We start from the raw sequence: 22030 nt of genomic DNA on the forward strand, positions 1-22030 counted from the left end.
TGTGTAATGCATACAGGGCCCTGTGCTCTGAGGTGCTGAGAGTAATTGATGGGAGCATACTAAGCACCTCAGAACACTGGATCTCTACTGGCCAGATTCTGTCATTGCCTGCACCTTGTTGATGTCAGTGGAATTGCATAGGATGTATGAGAACAGTGTTTGGCCCAAAGCATGTACTTCAGATGTAATACATGTTAGCAAGACCTCAGAGCACATATAAACACACCCAGATCTGTCAATTTATTCCTGGTTCTTAGATCTAAGAATATTTTAAAATAGCTGGGAAGAGGAGGGCCATTCTGGGGACTGGCATGCAGATGAGCAGAGCACACATATGATTGCATTTCAGAATTCTTATATCCAGATTGCGACAACATGTGGACTCATGGCTTCAACTGAAGTCTGGGGTTGCACACCTTGGTTGAAAATCCTGGCCCTAATGATGTTGATGGTAAAACTCCCATTGACTTTGATAGGACCAGAATTTTACCCCTGGGTTCCACCAGTTTTAAAAGTTATATCAGATTAATATAAACTCCAAAATGTATATATTGTATTTCAATGTGGTTTTATGTGCTGGCGACCTAGCAACAGAATAATATGCTTAATACAGTATTATCACTATCAGTTAAAATGATCTCTTATTTGCAACATTATTGCAATAGAAACTTACAGAGAAGCATTTTAGAATTAACTTCCCCATACATTACATCTACACTGCAAAAAAAAGACCTGCAGCAGCAAGTCTCAGAGCCTGGGTCTGTAGACTTGGGCTCCCAGGGCTTGCATTACACTGCTGAAAATAGCAGTGTAGCTGTTCTCCACTTAGGCTGGAGTTTGGGCTCTGAAGCCTGGGGAGGGGGCTGGATTTCAGAGCCCAAGCTCCAGCTGGAACAGGAACGTCTACACTGCTATTTTTCATGCTGTAGTGAAACAGAGTCTGCATATCTGGGCTCTGAGATTCGCTGCCATGGCCATTGTTGTGTGGCTTTTTGTATTTTTTCAGTGTAGACAAACCCAGATACACAGTGGGACAAATTCTGCTCCCATTGATGCATTAGCATCCCCACTCATGCCCCAATTCAACAGAACATCTCTATTCTGAAAGAGCCTGATCCAAAGACAGTTAAAGGAAATAGGTGTCTTTCTGTTGATTTCAATGGCCTTTGAGATCAAGCCACAAAGTACATAACCATGTGCTTAAATGGGATTTAAGGTTAAGCATGCCCTTAATTGCTTTGAGTGAGGCTGTTTGGATGTTAACCGAGAGCAGAATTTATACTAGTGTTTTGCTATTCCAGCTTAACTCCATTTTCTTCAACTGTGTATGATCAAATATAAATATTGTTTTATTGATATATAGCTATAATAATATATAATACCTCTGGTCATGAGTGGTGCGGTGCATAGGCTGGGGAAGGCTATGCCTACCCAAACAGCCTGACGTGGCCCCAACCACGCTCCTCCCCCAAGCCCTGCTTGCCCTTTCCCCTTGGCCCCAGCCCAGGCAGGCTGCTCCTCTTCAGGGAAGCAGCATGCTGGGGCTGGGGCTGGGGCTGGGGCTAGGGCGGCTGGGACTTGGGATGGCTGGGGCCATGACTGCATATGATAAGAAAGCCATTTTCTAAATAAAAGCGAATTGTCAATATAATCCTAGGCCAATGCTCCAAGAAGAGAAGTATTATTTTTTAAACAGAAGCATGGGCGGTGGCACAAGATTTAATACACAAATGGTGAATGGAATAAGATTTAAAATAATGTATGTAATAAAAGGGAAGGGCTCCAGTGATAAAAGCAACTAAATTCCCCTCCTTTATAATTAAATTAATTCACACTGAAACCAATGTAATAAAGAAAAGGTGATGTATTTTAATTATGAATGGTTCCCAAATCATCATTTCAACTGCATTTTAAACCAGGACTAAAAGCTGTCAATTGTACAAGGTTTTAAATTGACATTTACTGTAATCCCATATAGGTTCTCGAGGAGATCCTGGATTACCAGGTCCTTCTGGAGATGATGGGTTGATTGGACTAACTGGTCCTCCAGGCCCATCAGGAAGACCTGGTGAAGATGGAACAAGTAAGAGATCATAGACTTATAAACCATGAACTGAGAGCTCTATATACTGTCCTTAATCCACCTGCCAACAGAAATTGAGCACAGACCCAGGGAAGTCATGTGTTGTTTTAACCTTTGCAACATTCAACGTGGGGAGGCCATGTAAATCAGGGAAGGTGATGTTGAGTGAAGAAGGATTTCCCGGCAGTGGAGGATTAGCTGGATCCTTTAAGTGTTCATTTCAGGCTGTCTAATGTTGGAGTGTTTTAAAAGGTGAAGATGACTTTTTGTAAAGAAAGGATAACACTGATTTTTGTATCAGCAGAACCTCACTGAAGCACACTTTCAACTTCTTTTTAATTGTTATTGCTTACCTGTGTGTGTCCCATACATACACACACTCTCTTATATATAATGGACAGGACTTATATTCTCCTCTGTCAGAAAATGAGTCAGAAAAGACCTTAACGAAGAGGAGAGGAGAGGGAAGCAGGATTAATGAGTTCCTCCTCTCCCCAGGAGCCTGTAACAGCTCTTTAGAGCCAACATCACATCGTTAGGTCTCTATGGCTCTGGAATGGGCTGGCATGTCTGCGTTGGGGAAGACATGGCATTTACACTAGTTCCTCTCCATTGGAACTAGTGCAAATATAACCTTCCAAACCACTGGGCGTTAACTCTGCTAAAATAAACCTGCTCCGTGCTGTCCCTTCATGTGAGGGTGGCAAGCACATGGGAGCAAGAGCATCAGAAAGGGCATTGGAGGAGGGGGAACAGTTTCTCGACAAGGCTGGAGCTTCCTTTCCTCATGGATCCTGAGGAACCAAAGGATTAGAAGGCCATGCCCCTGCCTCCTCAGCAGCCTCAAAACCCATTCCCCAGAGGGAAATACCAGTTACAGATTCCACAAGATAAACTTCAGAGACCTTGGCTTTTCTAGCCCCCCACCCCTGGCACGACACCAGGGAGGCTTTTCATAGGAAGATACTGTATGGCCCATAATTTCTTCATATCTCTTAAATATTCATAATTACTCTGTATAATTTATACTTACCTATTTTCCCGATAGGCCTCCCTGGTCTGCCAGGAGCATGTGGGCAACGAGGTCCTAAAGGTTCGCACGGGGATCCTGGTCTCCCTGGAACTGCTGAATCAACTCCAGGAAGACCAGGGTCTCCAGGAGCACCAGGATTACCAGGAGCACCAGGAAGACAGGGTTTGCCTGGACCACCTGGTAAGATAAACAATATAAGTGTCTTGTATGAAAAATATTATAAATAATAGATTTATGGAGTCAGTGAGAACATGCTAATAGAAATGGTATTTTCCCATAGGCCTGCTCTATGGCGTTGCATCGGGTATACAGTAAATACAATACTTTATTTCTGTTACTCTCTTTAGAATATTGTTGATTCTGTTTCGGAGGATAGGGTCCCATTCTTTTTGTGTGTGTAGCTTTTGCGTGGGAGGTCTTTCCCACTCAACTGGATTAATTAATTTTACAGATAAGGACTCCAGCTGTTATCATTCTTATGAGATATGCAGGGAAAATGTTTTTTTACTATTAATTTTTTCATAGGAATCGTTAGCATAGAACCAATTTCTCCAATGTCTCTATACACTAAACTAAATCTAAATGTTCACCAGCAATCGTTGAGGTATCAAGATTTAGAAAGAAGCCAGTGTAGTCATTGTAAATAGCTGATGGCCTAGTTCTGATGGCTGTGCTGGAGGACAGAGAACAGTAGGGTTGATGGGAGATGCCCGTGGAGAAAGGACAGTTGTAGGTGTCCTTGTTTTTAAAAAAAATATTCTGTGCCTGATTTTGTATTGCCCCTGCACCTTGTGCAGCCCTTAAATCAATACAAAGAGGGTGTAAAAAGTCACCATGTCTGAACTGTGATGTCTTGCACTGGGGCAAAATGACCGCACAAGGTGCATGGCAATAGTGAACAGACACACAACCTGTGTTCATTGATCGGTTTGAAAAGTATTTTTTCTTCAGGCCAGATCCTCAGCTGAAAACCTGGCTCTGATATTTTAATAGTTATTGAAATGCACTATATAGTACATTTAATTATTTGTAGGTTAAGTATTCAAGTTTAACTTATTTTTTTTCCAGTGGAGGTACTCCTGATTTACATCAATATAATTGTGATTAGAATCAGTACCTTGCTCTCAAGTTAAGCCTTAACTAACAGAGAACCACATCAATTAAAATGCATGGAATATGTGTGTCTAAATTGCCTAGATTGCTTTGAAAATCTCAAGCTAAATCCAGAAGTCATGACCAAAACAGAGGAAAATGCCCCAAATCAACACCCATTAAAAGAGATATGAACCCCAATATTCTAATACAGAAAAAAGCAGTATCAGAGAGTATTGCCTCTAATCTTATTTTGATCTTTTCCATACTCTAGTCTTACTCCAAGAACAGTGCCATACGCGTGGCTTGTAAACCATTTCATAAGATCCCTAGCTATTTATTGAGGATCTCAATGGATGAGATAGAAGGTGGAAGGGAGAGAATATGTCACCTAAGCTGTAAAAATGTTCAGTTCAAATAAGTGCCCTTTTTCTTCTTAAGGTATAGTTTGTCATGGCAGAGGTCTCCGTGGACATCAAGGAATAAAAGGCCAAATGGGACCCCTGGGAAGAAGAGGTGAAAAAGGCGAAAAAGGCAAGTATGCATCAGTAACTGATTTTAATGCAGAGCTCCATCCATTTGTTGCACCATTAAAGGCCTGAACCTGCAAGCAGAAGTCGAGGGCAGCTCTCTAAATGGAGAGCTTGGAGGATCAGGCCAAGTCATGAAAATACAGTCCAGATTTTCAGCCAGCGTAATGCCATTGAAGTCAGTGGAATTACTCCAGTAGAGAATTTGTTCCAGAGTGCGTAAAGATTCCACATCTTGTATAGAGAATCACATGACTTTTGTTTCCTGGAGCTGTGGTGGAATATAACAGGCATCTAGCCACTTACTTCCCCACCTACATACAGAAAAAAGAATGAAATTTCTGTTGCATATCACAACCAGTTCAAAGTTGTTTTCCTACATTTGTGTAGGGAATCATGGCCACTGTTCATGTGATCTTGGTTCTGCTGGCCCACCTGGTACACAAGGGCCACCTGGTCATCAAGGAAGGAAAGGACAGATGGGATTTCCTGGAAGCTATGGAGAAAAGGGTGATCCAGGTTTCTCTGGCACAATAGGATCAACAGGACTCCCAGTGAGTAATTCTTACAAGTTTCAATTAAAAATAAAGTCAACAAAAACTCACCTCTCTAGGAAGGGAAGTGTCCATTTGGACGAGGAAAAGGCAGAAGACACTAGGTGCTTGTACTCTTGAATTGCGCTCAGTATTGATTGGGCACCTCTTTCTCTGTTTTTCTCACCATTATGACTAAGGCTCTTAGAAGGCTACATTTTTCCCTCTTGTTGTAAAGACAGTCCCCGTTGTAGTGTGGGTTTTTAAAAAAATTTATTTCTCAGTTTCCTTTGGGGAGTTGGTATTTTTTTGTTGTTCTGTACAGAAATCCTGTCCTGTGGAGGGCTGGGCTAGAAGAGACAAGGTGGGTTTTATATTAATAGATCGGGAAGGTTTTGAATGGGTTATATTTGGGTTGCCTTACTCTCTCTTGTGCTTCCGGTTTAGAGAAACCACCATTTTTCTTGGAAATATTTTAGACGCGTACACTTTTTGCCCTTGAAGATTGTTGGGCTTTACTTAATTAGATTATGGGAAAAGACTCCTTACAAAATGTTTAAAAGGCAAGAAATATCAAATGGGAGTCACATGATGTCGGTGGGGAAGCAAACTTAAATCTTTACACAGCCACGGATTTTTTATAGTTATATTCAAGATCAGCAGGCCATAATAATAAAAAAAAAACCTCCCAAAAACTCCTTCTGCATGACACATACTTTTAATACAAACTAATGCTTTTCTTAATAAAACATAATAAGAATTTATTTTTGGAACTCTTACTGTTGATTGGTAGGTAGAACTATCATGAAGTTGGTAATTTTTACTCTGATTTCATTGTCATTTAAAAGTATTCCATTTCTTGTTTTCTAAAAAATTATTTTGAGGTGCTTAATACAGCATTCACTGAGCTCATTTGTTTAATGAGCCAAACTGAATTTAATATAGAACCTAATGTTCCCTACAGACACTGTATGATAAAATGGTATCCAATCAAGCCAAGAGGTATCCGTATGGAACAAGTTCCTGAAAATGACTAGATCCAACAAATTAAAGTATTTTCACTTGCTTATGTGGCATCACTGCAATATAACAATTTCACCTAAAGAAAATAATTCTTACAAAATAGAAGATGAATGCGTTACTGGTCATAAAAAAAATTCAATACTAGAATTATTTGACATCTGCACTCAACAGTTTATATTTTCTAGTATAGCTTTGTTCTAATATCAAATCTGGGATGTAATTTATCATAAACCACTTTTATAAAGAAAATAGCAAGGTGAATTAAGTCATCATTACAAAACACCTCAAATGTGTGCGTCCACCTCTCTCTTGTTTGTGTGCTGTTTTATTGGGAATAGCTGCCAGCAGGACTAACAAATGAAAGGAAGTCACAGCTGAAGACCTAGATATTCACTGGGTTGATAATTTATATGAGGACATTTGTTACCTAACCCACAGTATATCTATTAATTCTAGACAGAGACTTATTTACTTTAATATACTTCAGGGAGTGTAATTTACATCCCTCAGCTGCCAACAGCACAAAAGCAGACTTAACCTAACTGCCTTCTGTGCACGTTTCAAGAAGATGATCTATTACACATTCTGATTTTTGTCCCACTGTAGACAAGTTTTGGTCCAACATGTAGACACTGTATCCATGGGAGTATATATATTGAAGTGCTGCCAGATCTGAATTTCTGTATTTTTTATGTGATACAGTTACCATGAATAAGTATAAACAAAAATATGTATATGTGTGTGGTCTTACTGTGGCTCACACATCATAAGATATATCACTTTGCTGTACATATTTGGATATCATAAAACAGTAGAGAAATGACGTATGGGGTTTCCAAACTATTTTTTCTCAGGCTATGTCTATACTACCATGTATGTTGGCAAAACTTACGTAGCACAGGGGAATGAATATTCCACCCCCTTGAATGACACAAGTTACACCAACATAAGCATTAGTGTGCACAGCGCTATGTCGACGGAGAGCTTTTCCCACCGACATAGCTTATGCCACTCCCAGGGCTGGTTTTTTTATGCCGACAGGAGAGCTCTCTTATGTCAGCACAGAGTGTTTTCGCCAGATGGCTGCCCAGGCACCACTGCAGCACTGTACATGTAGACAGGGCCTCAGAAAACCCCACTGTGATTCAGATGTGGAATTTAAAGAAATGCCTGCAGAACTCAGTGTTGTCAACTCCCTCAATTTTATTGGTTTCAGAGTAGCAGCCGTGTTAGTCTGTATCCGCAAAAAGAAAAGGAGTATTTGTGGCACCTTAGAGAGTAACACATTTATTAGAGCATAAGATGAAGTGAGCTGTAGCTCACGAAAGCTTATGCTCTAATAAATTTGTTAGTCTCTAAGGTGCCACAAGTACTCCTTTTTTTCCCTCAATTTTATTACTAGTCTCACAATATTTTTTCCCTCCCCCTTAAAATCCAGCTCCTGGAGTCAACTGATGATGCAAGAATCATCATTTTTTTTTAAAGTACATTTTTAGCCCTTATTATGGTTGCAAAGAAAAGTTTTGAAGCCATGACCTGAGTAGCTCAGAATCAGGAAGGCAAAGAAACACACCCATAAATTTATTATTTTTAAAAACCTCATTATGTTTAAGCCAATCTGATGATTTTTTAATGTTTTGGGTTGACAATATGAGCAGTTGTTCATCTGCATTTGTCTACTATCTGAGGAGCTGTAGGTATGCACATCTGAGAAATGTGCACCAAAGAGACATTTCAGTATAACAGATTTCTTTTAGGACAAAATTTATTTTTTTTCTTGAAATATTTTATTTTAAATAACTTTTTGCTCTGAAATTTAAGCTAATTATAATAAAAATAAATAAGGTCAAAATCCAAACAAAACATTTCAAAATGATCAAAACAAAATGTTTGAATTAACCCCAAATTGACAATTTGTTTTCAGATTGTTGGCTTGTGAAAACGTAAGTTTTCAACTTTTTGTTCCAATTTGGGTTTGGAACATTATTTGAATTCTCAGAATGTTTCCCAGCATGGGAACATCATTTCCTACCCTGCTGCAGAAAATACTTTGTTTCCTCTAATCCATTTCAGGTATTGAAGTCTTACATTTTACTTATAACAAAGTAATAAGGGGTCCTGCTTTGAGTAGGGGATTGGACTAGACGACCTCCTGAGGTCCCTTCCAACCCTGATATTCTATGATTCTATGAATAATTTAGTAGGTACAACATTTTCAGACAAATGAGATTTTAACTTAACTACATCCATTCAAACGTTGTTCACAACACAGCAAATCAACTTCAGCTGGCACAAAAGTTTATATTTACCCACCCATGTGCTCTCACATAGCATGGGACTGATCCAACAGCCATTGAGATCCTGTTGGCATCAGTGGGTGCTGGGCCAGGTGCTGTAATGGGAAGAGCATCTGAACACTACAACTTGCTCTAGTCTTACGACTCTTAAAGTCTTACATGCCCTGGCGGAATAGAGACCAGGAGGCCTGATTCCTTGCTCCATTACATTTATTTTACATAGCTATATCTCCCTGGACATCAGTGGAGTTAATAAAAATGATACAAAAATAATGAAGAATCAGGCGCCATTTCTACACCTCCTTCTTTAAAGGGATCCCATGAGGTACAGTGGTTTTTTTCTCTCAGTATGTTGCTTTGATTGCTGTATATTTGGAAATAATTTTAGAACATCAGAGATATGCTATTTATTGTGATTCATTACTTGAGCTTAAATGGCTAAAAAGTCATACTTTTTTAAATCACAAGGGCAAGCCTGGTTCTTCTGGAATAGCTGGTGAAAAAGGAGAAAAGGGTGACCTGGCCATAGTGAAAATCAAAGGTAAACCTGTATTTATTATCATCCGTTGTATTTCATGTACTGCATGCTGGATAATAATGGGAGAGGACTCCATGCTTGTAAAACTACAGACTCTTTATTAAAGCAGCACAGAGGTGCTAGCATTGAAGCCAAGTTCACACAGATTGATTTCCTGGTGCCTCCTACAAAATCTTTCCTCCTGCAACCTGTACTCCTCCCTCCAAATTCTATGCAGATTGCATAATAGCTTGCCATTGCTGCTACCAAATGACTAATATGTCACATGAATATTATTATTCGGGCATTTACAGAGACATACACAGTTAAGATTGAGCAAAAATGGGAAATGACTGCCTAGGAAGGAGTACTGTGGAAAGGGATCTGGGGGTCATAGTGGACTGTAACGGAGGTTGACTCACCACTGCGGCGCCTTCTGCTGGCTGTTCTGGGAATTAGCTTGGGGTTTGCCAGTACACCCTTCTTAGGTAGTGTCTCGCCTGTCATCTCGTCTGTCTCCACCTCCAGAACCAGCGTCGCTCACCGGACTGCGTCGTCCTCTTCTGGACACTGCCCTCCAGCTATGCCCCACTCAGTTCTTTTCTCCCTTTCTGGGAGACTGACAGTCCTTAGTCCAACCACTTGCCTCAGTGGCAAACTGCAGTCCCGATTCTAACCGCTCACCTCAGTGGCAGTCCATTCACTGCAGTTCATTCACCAGCCACTCCCCTCAGTAGCAAGTGGGACAAGGGGGGGCCGGGGGCGGGATCCGGGCCTGCCTGCTACTCCCAGTCCTGACCCAGGGACCCTATAGCTGGCAGACACGTACTGCCCCTCCTCCAACTCTGAAATCATCCGTCTATTTGTTGGAGTTACAGTTAATCACTCAGGGACCAAAACCAATAGGTGATCAATCACACAACTTGAATTCTGAAAAAAATGCTGAATGAATTATTCTATGAGCAAGAAATATGATGAATAAAGTATTCTTCACAAATAATTCATTATCTGTGTGTGCACATGTGTATGTGCTGTAGAGTGTTTGTGTGCTCTCACAGACATGCACAGACACTGGAGCAGCACAAATTATTCCTGGTTTATTTGTCATAGATTTCCTGAGACAGTGGTGTGAATCCTTTGGAGTTATTATTTTTTGCAAAGTTTAATTTGTGCAAATAGTGTATTTTCCTAAAAGTTTAGGGGAAAATATAAAACTCTTGCAATTAAACTACTCCACATTATTTACCATGCTCCTGCATAACACTATGAGTGAAATCCTGGGTCCACTGAAGTGGATAGCAAAGTTCCCACTTAATACAATATGTAAAAAGAGAGAGAGAGACCCGCTACCTCCCATATGTCCTCATGATATCCATATGATAAATTGCAAAGCCATGTGACAATTACATTTAGTTGTTTCATCTGCACTCTGCCCATAAATGAATGTCCCCAAAGATATATCAACTATGCTAACATCCTAAATCTTTGAGCAGTTATGTCAATCACTTAAAACAAAACAACAAACTATCATAAAAACATTTCTTCCTTCTGCCTAAATGTCCTCGAAACTACACTGCTTTGAGGTGCAGTTTATACCACTGCGTGGTTTAAGGTTCAATATCTTGTAACTATGCATAACTAAAAACATGAATCTTACCTCACTGGAAAAGGGAGATTTCCAAATTGCTTCTAGCTCTTGCAATGTACTGCAATATCTGATTTTAAAGACATGACATTTTTATGTACACAAAGTTATTTTAGATCATTTAGTCACAGTTCCAACAATTAAAAAAAAATTCTCTAAAGCATTTGTTGGAAGCCAAACATATGCACAAACAAGACACATGGTGGTGTGATGTAGTATTCAAGTTTTACTGACGCTCGTTTGGGTTGCATAATGTGGCCACCCCAAACTCACGGTAATTACGATCATGTGATCTAACCTCTTGCATATCACAGGCCAAAGAACTTCACCCAGTAATCTCTGCATCAAGTCAGTAACTCTGTTTTAACGAGGATATACGTTTGAGAAAGAGATCCAGTCTTGATTTAAAGACTTCAACCCACCACAATCCTAGAATAATTGTTCCAAATTAGGAGAGATGAACAGAGGAAGAAACTTAAATCCTGCATTAAAGAAATCCCACTTTATGAGCTGAAGAAAATTCTTGTAGAGCCTCAGACATTTTGTCCAAATATCAATAATGATGACCTATCATTCAACTGAGGAGAAAGAAATAAACAGCTGCTATATATATTACTCTAAGCTTCTTTTTAATTGTTTTAAGGAATAAAAGGAAAAAGAGGCCCTCTAGGGGTTCCAGGACTTCCAGGCCAAAAAGGTACTGCTGGCAGAGATGGAGATCCAGGATTGCCTGGAGAGAGAGGAATTCAAGTATGTTTAACTTTGTTAGCAACTGTTTCATTCTTTGTTTTGAATTAATTTCTCATTTTACAAAAAAGTCAGTAAATTTTCCAAATTATTTACAGATTAAACTGTTTTATATTTTCCTAGTAACCTGTAGCTAACTGCTGACCAATGAAAAAAATCTAACTTCCTTATATAAACACTGCTCTTTATTTTAGGGATCTTACTCTTATCTGCATGATGTGCCACTGAGGCACAGCTTCCAAGTGTATCTATCTACCAGATGTTCCTATTAATACAACCTTGTTCAGAGCGCAGGCTTTAAGGGTTTTCCATTAAGTTGTACATCAGATGTATAGAAATATTTAGCTTTGATTAGGACTTCAGTTTCAAAATGTTTATCAACAACTTGATTGTAAATGATCATAGACCAGATTCCACTCTGTTACTCCTAGTCAACCCCACTGACTGCAGTGTAACTAAAAGTGAAACTCCCTTCTTGGTAAATGGCTTGTGCAAGGTTTTCCAAGCCATTAACTATCTCCAGTACTCATGCATGCATTGCGGTAAGCAGGCCTGTGGTCTGTTCCGAGGAGGATTCTAGCCCCTACAGCTACACCCACCTAATTCCCAGCACAAAGCCCATTCACTGAGGGATTGGATTTCACCCAGAGAAGAAATTTGTTCTTTATTTCAGGGACAACTACATGAGAGTACTGTAAAGTTACTAAGCCTATATTGCAGTTTGTAAGCCTACCGCAAGATTAATTTTAAAAAAATCACATGTATCATCCATTTAGTAATTTCATTGTGTAACCAAAGATTTTTCAAATATTGCTCTAATACTGGAGTTAATGAAAGAAAGCAAAGGGGCTAGTCTTATGGAGCTTATATATATTTTTTTTTTCTTTTTTTTTTTTTTTTTTTTAAATAGGGTGATGGTGGATCAGCACTGCCAGGTGATAAAGGATTTCTTGGGGCACCAGGACTTCCTGGTTCAAGAGGGCCTATGGGACCATCAGGTTTGGGATTTCCTGGCCCACAGGGAATCAGGGGTCATCCTGGAGACCCAGGAAGTACTGGCATAAGTGGGCCACCTGGTCCAAAGGGTCAAAGAGGTAATTTTGAAATTTAACATTAAAAACATTCTCATTGAATATGTGCTTGGTAGGATTCAAGTAATCTGCTTTTCAACTGGGATATCTTCATTCAGGAGCAGACACAGGTGAGGCACAAGAAACGTGAAATATCTGTGAATGTTGATTCACTGAGGCCCTGAACCTGCAAACCCTTACTTGTGTGATCCTGGTGGGACTACTCTCTTGAACAAGGAGTATTCATTTGAGTAAAGATTTGCAGGGATGGATGAAGGAACAGGGAAAATGACACAGTATTCACACAATATAGAGCCATTGCTGATTCACGAAGTAGTGTTAGAATAACATATGGAAAGATGTCAGACAGAGAAGGTGGAATAGCATATGAAAAAGAAATAATAAATCAAAGTAGAAAACTGAGGCTAGTAAAGACATTGTAAATATGATTTCCATATGCTACATTTTAAGTATATACAGTATAATATTTAATATAAAACTGTGCAGTTCAAGTTTGCTATGTGATTCCAAAATGTCTAACTTCTATATTCTCAATTCTTTTACTTTCAGTATATTCCTGTTAATCTTGTGAATAAATCTTGTTTATTACAAGTTGCTACATGTGCAAAACTAATTCTATCTAAAAATTATTTGGTTAAATCTGGTTAATTTTTTTCTAGATTCTAAGAAATCCAAATATAAATGTTTACTTCCTTAACTGACAGGGATTCTCATTTGAATAAAGTGAGAAAGATTTGGTCTTTATCTATATTTTATAAATCCTGTTAATGTAGACTTTTTTTAAAAAGCAAGTATGTATTTAAAATGTTACTACTGAAGTCATTACACTCTCCTACTCTTTATGGTAGACAAACTATGGTTGAATTTCAGGTTTCCATCTTGCGGACTCCTTCCCTCATGAACCTTTGAATTCTCCTCTGATCTTCCCAAACTTCCTTCGCTGTTACTTCTAAAGATCACTTACCTTGTGTTAGAGGCCTTGACTTTCAATTAAACACCTTTAGTGTTTTATCAAACATCTTGTGTTTGACAAACCTTTTCCCATGTTTGACTTACACAAGCACCAAACCCTGGTGAATTTTCCAGTTCTTGGACAGTCTTGGAGCCCTCTTTCCAAATACCTTATCACAATGATACATACATCCTATTTTGAACAAGCAACAGCTGTCACACTCACCCCCCCATTTGCTATAACAACCCAGACAGGGTGAAGACTATTTATGAAGTGCCCTTTTTGGTTCTATACTGCATGCCCAGCTATCACCCTGAATTGTTTCTCTGCAGAACATAAAGATATTTTAGCAGCAAAAGGAGAATTTTAATCAATTTTTAAATTATCACTACCTCCTCTATGCTGCGGACACTATTGGTCCTGGAATACTTTACTTGTCTGATATGCATGGGGTTGAAACTTGTTCAGAGAATTAGGAACTAATCTTAACCTGGACATCTCAGGTAGCAGATCAGCAGAGCCTGTCATTTCAACATTAAGGCAGCTTGCACCAAGATACTTTGATGCAATGTAGCATTTAGAGGATATTGTGGAATTGCCTTAATTGTAGGCATAGCAGAAATTTACATACTTGAGATTAGAATGTCATCTTCAAAGTCTCTCCACCTCCTCTCAGAGAATATTTTAAAGACAATATTTTTACTGCCAACACCACAGAAAATACAAATATATTATTTAATCTCTGCAGAATATATTCCCCACATCAACATTACAGTTGATCAAATTACTAATATAACCTTATATCAAATGTGTAATAAGAACATTACAATTAAAATACCCCTAAACTTAAAGAATATGGAAATAACTATTTGCATAAATATTCCATAATCCTTACAGTTTGTACATTTGGTTAATGATAATATTGATATTTTCGCACACCTTACAGTAGATAATCAAACTTGTTTTATTTGTGTACAATACTTGCATAATGTTTTTTTTCTCTTGTTTCAGGTGACATCCACTGTTATGTTCCACCATATCCTGGAAGTCCAGGCCCTCCAGGTTTTCAAGGGGCTCAAGGTGTGTTTATTCAGAGGGGAAAATGAAGGGTGTTCTGATTTTTATTGAATTTGTTAGTGTTTAAATGATGGTGAGTTGCTACTGAAAAGTAGCCAACTAAGAAACAGTAAGCCACATGATGAATGCTCCAGTTCAGTGGTTCTCAGACTGTGGGTGGGGACCCCAAAGTGGGTCATGACTCCATGTTAATGGAGTCACCAGGACTGTCATAAATTTGCTGGGGCCTGGGGCCAAAGCTGAAGTCCGAGCACCACGGCCGAAGCCTGAAGGCTTTAGCCCTGTGTGTCAGGACTCAGATTACAGGCCCCTGCTTGGGACTGAAGATCTGGGGCTTCAGCTTTGTCCCCCACCCAGGGCTCAGGCTGGCTCAGGCTTCAGTCCCCCCTCCTGGGGTCATGTAGTAATTTTTATTGTTGAAAGGGGGTTGCGATGCAACGAAGTTTGAGAACCCCTGCTATAGTTATTCTGTTGTTTAACAGTGCGATTAAAACTGTGCTTAATCGCAATTAATTTTTTTAATCACTTGAGTTAACTGTAATTAATCAACAGCCCTAATTTATTCTGCTGTGGTTGTTTTACTATCATAGGGGCCCAGAATAACCCCGTTCTGGAGATTTACAGACTAGTGCACAGCCCTTGGGTCCAAGCTGTCAGCTGTCAGTCATACCTTCCTGTGCCAACTTGGCTGGCCCTTCCCACAATGTTCAGAAAGATATGAAAGCACTTGATCTTCAGAGCAGATAAAAAGGAGGGCTTGCTTGTAAATTCTACACAATGCAGCATACGGTGAAGATGCACCACTATTTACTTACATCTCCTTTTAGTTCACAGAGAGGTTTGATAGGTTACAAGCAGATCCTGGAAAATCTGTATTCTTTCTGTGTTCTTAGGACCAAAGGGATTAAGAGGACCCCCTGGTCCTCCTGGGCCAAATGGCTTTGATGGGCAAAAGGGCCAACGAGGCAAACCAGGAACATCAGGAGATATAGGGCCAGATGGTAAGTGAGAGGGAGGTGGTATCTTTTTTACCCCTGAAACACGGAGCTGCACAGACTGTTAATACATGTGCATGTATACCTACACAGGATAGGGTAAGCTGCCGTGCTGGTTTTAACCATCTCCGCCCTTCCCCCGACAAGCTGGGTGTGTGTCTAAAGTGCAGTTGTTCAGGTTGGGATGGAAGTTACTCCTCCAGTTAGGCTGTTGTATAGATGTATCCCTTCCACTATTTTCTGTTACCGCAATAGAAGGTGCTGCTGAGAATTGATCAATTCAGACCTGTAGCAGGAGCATGATTGTTATATGTAAACCTTGCAGGCACATGGAGAATATATTTACTCCCAAAGGGATTGGAATAAACAAGGATGGGGAATACACAAAACCAATATATCCTGCCCCAAACACATAAGTATCACCCCCCCTTGGCGTATCACTTCCACAATGGGTCGTTGGTTTCTCATGCAATATCATTATCCAGTTAGAAACCTGAAGTATGCAAATGTTATTTTGCATATAAATGGAATATATTTTCATTCTATTAAATTTGCATTATGGTAGTCCACACCTTTAAAACATACCATTTGAATGGTTGTCTACGTTGTGTAATTTTTAAATTCAATAGGCTTTCGAGGCAATCCTGGTGATCCAGGTGATGAAGGTGAAAGAGGTTCTTCTCCTGATGGTGCCCCAGGTTTCCCTGGCAGTCCTGGACTTTCAGGTCAGAAAGGTGTTCCAGGTGATACCAGTTATGGTCTTCCAGGAATTCCAGGCCACAGAGGATTGCCAGGATTACCTGGTTTACAAGGAATACGAGGTGAATCAGGCACTCCTGGGCCACAAGGTATGAGTCCTATTTCTATTGCGTTTAAAGCATAAAGACAGACACTGGGGCTTATGCTGATCTCTCTCTTATGTGACTCCACAGTGACTGATGTGAAGTTACTCCTGATTTTTGCAACAGTGTAAATAAGAGCAGAATTACGTCCCTGGAATAGAAGAAAAATATTCATGCTTCACACAACAATATTTTAATCTGCTGTCCATGACACACACACACTAGTACATCCTAAAAAGAAACAGGGCTCATTTGATAGAACAAGGAATAGTCAACTAAGCAGCTCAGCCACTTGTGTGTATAAACATTCGAAATACGGTGAAACCTTTACAAAGCCCTTGAAAGTTATGGGCATTTAGGAAGTAGTGGGTATGTAATGCAGACAAGAAGATATAATTACTTACCTGCAATAATTCTTCTTTGAAGTAATCATGATACACAGTGTCCTCTACTTGATCTCTCGTTGCCTGTGTGAGAGAGCTGCCAGGTATTTTGCCCATGGTAGGCATGCACAAGCCTCTACTCAAACATGTTCAAAATGCAGGTACCATGAACCCCTTTGAATTCTACAAGTTGGCCAAAAACGCTCTCTGCATCCATTGATCAATATCCATTGATGCTAACTGGATTTTTCCCGAAAGGAACTGACTGGACGATTCTAATGGAATTTACACTTAAGGATAAAAGTCGGGCACTGGAGAGATCTACAGGGTTGGAAGCAGGAAGAAGCCTTCCCCAATGCCATGGCATGGCAGTGAAGCTTTCTATTATAATTATTTGTATCACAGTAGCACCTAAAGGCCCCAGCTGAGATTAGGGCCTGTTGTGCCAGGCACTGTATGTACACATAGGAAGAGCCAGTCACTGCCCCAGATTGCTTATAGTCAATAGACAAGTCAGACAAAGGGTGGGAGGAGAAACAGACACACACAGAGGTGAACTGACTTGCCCGAGGTCACACAGCAGCTCGGTGGCATACAGAGAACAGAACATGACTATGTTATCACAAAGCGGGTACCTCTTAGTTCATGCTAGCAGGCACTTACAGTTCAGCAAATTAGTGTGGACTGCAGTTCACAGCCCCACGGTCCACACTGCAGGGCCATGTGGGTGAGCCTACCTTGGTTCTGCCACCAGAAGGTCCTCCTTACCCATAGAGGCAGGAGTCAGTATTTGCCCCAGAAAGCAGGATGCAGCAGTTCTCAATAACAGCCAACTCCAAAGTGCAGGAAAGTAGCAAACATTTTTGAAAACCTATAGAGAACCTATACGATCTTTCGGCCCACTGGTGCTTGGTGCAGCGTGTTCTATACCTTCCCTTTACTCAGCATAGTCTCATCCCAGCCTGGTCAGGCAGGTAAAATACAACAATAATTGAATACGTTGCCCTGAACTCTACGGGGATGTAGCTAGGGGAGTGGATGGGAATTTTTTTGTCAGGACAAATATTGCATCTTTTTAGGACAGTCTGGCAGACCAGGATTTCCAGGTGCTACAGGTCTGAGAGGCAGAAAAGGTGAAATAGGAGCTCCAGGTTCACCCGGTCAGCCATGTGATAAAGGCTTACAAGGGCCACCAGGACAGCTAGGAGTTCTTGGACAGCGAGGCCCTCCAGGTAAACTGTGCTCATAACATTACATTCCAGCTCTAAACTTTGGGCATCTTTTTCCAGTGAATATCTACAAACTCAGTAATCCCCCATTCCATTTATTCTCTGTCCCATTGATTTTCTATCTGCAGATAATCACTTTGAGCCTCCCTTTGTTCCCAGAGAATGCCAATAGCAAAGCTCCTAATTGATTTCAGGGGTACCAGAGCAAAAACCTTTGTGAAGCTGTCATTTTGATTTAAGAAAAACATCAGCTAAGAATGACTGAATTATGTGACTAGTGAAGATCTTATCTTAGGTGTAGTAAACTGAAAGTGTCTTCCCTTCCTCTCAGTGGCTTCTCCCCCCACAACTAGCTCATTTCTACAGTGGTGTCTTCCTGCTATCTCTTTGAGCGTTACATGAGGATGTGCAAATAAAATAACCATGGCCGTCCATCTTATATTGAGGAGCAATTCATGTGCCACCATGTTAAAATTAACTACTGGAAACTTTCTAGTTAGGGAGGTTTATCATGGTGATATTTAAAAAAAATAAACCCAACCCCTAAACTTTGGGACTCTCACAGCCACCCTTCCCTCATTGTGCTCCCATCTGATACCCCTCACTACAGTTCAATCACATTTTTAACTGTTATGTGTTATTTTGCCCATATTTGTGAATCAGAGCAATGGTCCCCTTGATAGTGGAAGACAAAGTTATAGGGTTCAGAAAGAGAGAATCGTGAATTCAGAGTCTTCCATACAATTACACAATTGCTTTTTGTTAATACAAGACATGGGGAGTTTGGGATTCATGATGTAGTTGGTTTGAGCAGAGATCTTAAGTTTTTCACTTATACTTCTATTCTGAACTCTTGTGCTACATTTAATTCTCTCCTGCATACTGACGGCCTGGCTGACATGTCAGAGACAGTCCAATGAGGATCTTTCGGCCCACTGGTGCTTGGTGCAGGGTGTTCTGTACCTTCCCCTTACTCAGCATGATCTCATCCCAGCCTGGTCAGTGGAGTGAAAAGCTCAAGGTCCCTCCCAAACCTGTCTCCGATAGTATAATGCATTGCTTAACTGGCCTTGTAAATATGCATTCATTGTGGTTTAATACAATGGAAGAGTTAAGTATTTCCTACTTTGTAATTTCAGTATCTTAAAAGTGTGCTCTTTATTTAGCATGTAGTTACAGCCCAAGCTTAGGTAAAAGTGTCACTGAGCGAGACTGATGGAAAAATTGCTGTTGATACTGTTTTTCTATGGAAAATTGGATTTTCAACTGGATTCAATTTTTCACAAAAAAAGCTTTTTGTGGAAATTTTTTATCAAAAATACCAACACCCAAAAAATCTAAGTATTTCATTTGAAAACCAAAATATTGATGGGGCCAGGAATTCCTGTGATGTACCGTCTCCCCACTCCGAGGAGGCACCGTGGCAATGTTTACAAATCAAAATATTTCAGTTTTCAGCCCAGTGTTTTCAGTATTCAAGTTTCCACCAAAAATCAATAATTTTGTATAAGACCCATGCCCCCATCCTTCTTATGACCATCTGTATTACTGAATCTTCTTTTGTGCTTCTGGGTATAAAATGAGTAAAATAAACTGTTTTCTCAGGCTTACCAGGTTTTAAAGGTCAGAAAGGAGACATGGGCCCACCAGGGCCAGCTGGAATGAAAGGCCTACCAGGATCTCCTGGTGTACCAGGGTCCCCTGGTCCTCCAGGCCCTCGAGGATATCCAGGGCTTCCTGGGAGCAATGGATTACCTGGACTCCCAGGCCAACGAGGTATATGAAGCCTAATGTATCTATCACCCTGTTTCATATAACTCTTTTAAAGAGCTGCTCCTTATCAAATGATGTCAGTGAGAGTACTTTGCACTGTTCACACCCTTCCAGCTTCTACTACATGTATCTGTGAAAAACAATGAGAATATCACCCTTTCTTATGTCTCTTGGAGCAAAAGTCAAACAAGCGTAAAGAGTTTGCAGCTTGCAGGGAGCACCAAAGATTCTTTGGTTTTGGTTGTTTTTATGAAAGCTACAGGCAAATTTCTATGGACTATTTCATTCTTCCTGTTTGCAACAGGTCATTATTGTGTCCTGGTTTCAGTGCAATATTGTGTGAGAGCATACTCATGTGTGCCTAAGAGGTATGATATCATGTGATTGTGGAAACAGCTTCTCCCAGCTGGGAGTCCTCTCTAAAGCTACCAGCATTTGGGGAATTGTTTAGTAAAACCTTAGCAACAGTTTAGATTTGAAAGTAAGAGATATTTACTGAGGCACTAATGGAGTGCTTTAAAAATGCGTAAATACATTTACAAAAGACTGAACTACTTTCCTCAAATTTAAAAAGATATAACCATTTGGCTTGAAACTAAGTATGAAATAAGCGTTTAAACCCGAAAGGAGGAGAATTTTCCAGAAAGTTATGAGAGTGAAAATATGGGAGGTTAATTGCCTGTGGGCTGGCTGCTCCAGTCCGTTAGGCCACTTCATACCCCATAATGTCATAAAGTGGCTTTAAAATGGCTGGAGTTAGCTGGCGGAGAATTCTCCTCACAGAGGGGGACTCTGCCAGAGGGAAATCAGGCAGTGACAGCCACACACCTCATGCTGGAGAAAAAAGAGGGAGGGAGTATATCCAGAAGTCCAAGAGGAGGGGCAGGTAGAGCCCCAGTATGCTTGATCTTCCACTGATACAAAGTCTGAGTGGAAGTTAGAGCAGCGGAAGGCTAACACTTTTGCCAGGGCTTAGTGGGAAAGTATTAAGGAGCCTCAGCTGGCTCCCTTCCATTACACCTGAGTGTAATTCCATGTGTAACCTTTTGTAGCTCAGACACCAGTGATGAGCATCAGCTAAGTACCTAGATAGTGAATGTCTGCTGCTGCGTGTTCTATTGTTACCCAGCTTACCTTAGTATTACCCAAATATATCTGCTGTTGGTTCTCATATATTACTAACTTTCCAAAACTCTCTCTAAACTGTCTACCTTTTGTATGGCACTCTTTCTAATAGCACAACAGTAGGCTGTTAGATAAGCACATCAGTATCTTAACATTATTACCAGGTAGCAAAGGCATCCAAGGCATCCAAGGTTTCCCAGGAATCTCAGGAAAAGGCGGACAGACAGGAATCCCGGGTGGACCTGGTGAACAAGGAGAAATGGGCTCAAGGGGGCCTTCTGGAGAATGTGGGGATGGAGGGCAAAAAGGTATGGAGAATCCATATTACCTGCCTTCCAATTAGTTTTTTATTTTCATTTTTGTTAATAAAATTGTTTTAATTCCATGTGGTTATAAAAGGCCTCTAATCAATTCACTGCCATTTTCAAGTGGGATCAATGGAGTTAAGCCAGTGTAAGTCAGGTGTACATGCAAGCAGAATCAGATGGTCTGTTTAATGAGTCTGCTTTTTCATGCACCTGTTTGTTTTTATGTGCCTTGTACACCCACTGCTGCATCTGGTGCAGCTCTCTCTCAACAGGGGTGATGAGCAATTGTATGTCATCACCAACAGATTTGAAACAAGGCATTCTTTAAGGTTCTGTCATGTTTTTCTCATTGTTCAATGTAAATATAAAGCTTATTGGCAATATCATGCCTAAACATTAAAACAAGGAATAAAGTTCAACCTGCCAAATACATAGTCAGTGAGAACCAAAAGATCTGCCCAATGGCAAGTCCAGTAGCCCTCAGGCAAACTACTCCACCCAAACCTGAAGCAATTCCCAACTCACACAAAGAAAAGAGGTATACGGATTAATATAAAGAGGGGAAAGACAAAATAAATTCAATGATAAACTTGTTCAAATAAATGGGACTTAGATTACGTTCTAAAGAGAAGAGAAAGGGGCACTCTGGTAAGACTTTGGGAGAGAGTTCAAGCACTTAAATGTATTTTAATGACATTTTATGATACAGTGTGGTCAGCTAGCATTTGTATAGATTATATTCACCATGGTCTTCT

General features: G+C 40.2%; 1 protein-coding gene across 1 annotated transcript in view; it reads left to right on the forward strand.

The window, feature by feature from the left end:
* Positions 1-22030, forward strand: part of COL4A4 (collagen type IV alpha 4 chain) — a 121346-nt gene that overhangs the window by 56296 nt on the left and 43020 nt on the right. The window contains exons 10-17 of the mRNA XM_077826913.1: positions 3132-3296; positions 12411-12594; positions 14555-14623; positions 15514-15621; positions 16245-16463; positions 17920-18072; positions 19675-19845; positions 21132-21275. Coding sequence (XP_077683039.1) covers positions 3132-3296; positions 12411-12594; positions 14555-14623; positions 15514-15621; positions 16245-16463; positions 17920-18072; positions 19675-19845; positions 21132-21275 — 1213 coding nt within the window. The remainder of the gene's footprint in view (positions 1-3131; positions 3297-12410; positions 12595-14554; positions 14624-15513; positions 15622-16244; positions 16464-17919; positions 18073-19674; positions 19846-21131; positions 21276-22030) is intronic.

Source organism: Eretmochelys imbricata, chromosome 9 (assembly GCF_965152235.1).
Source record: "Eretmochelys imbricata isolate rEreImb1 chromosome 9, rEreImb1.hap1, whole genome shotgun sequence".
Taxonomy (NCBI): domain Eukaryota; kingdom Metazoa; phylum Chordata; order Testudines; family Cheloniidae; genus Eretmochelys; species Eretmochelys imbricata.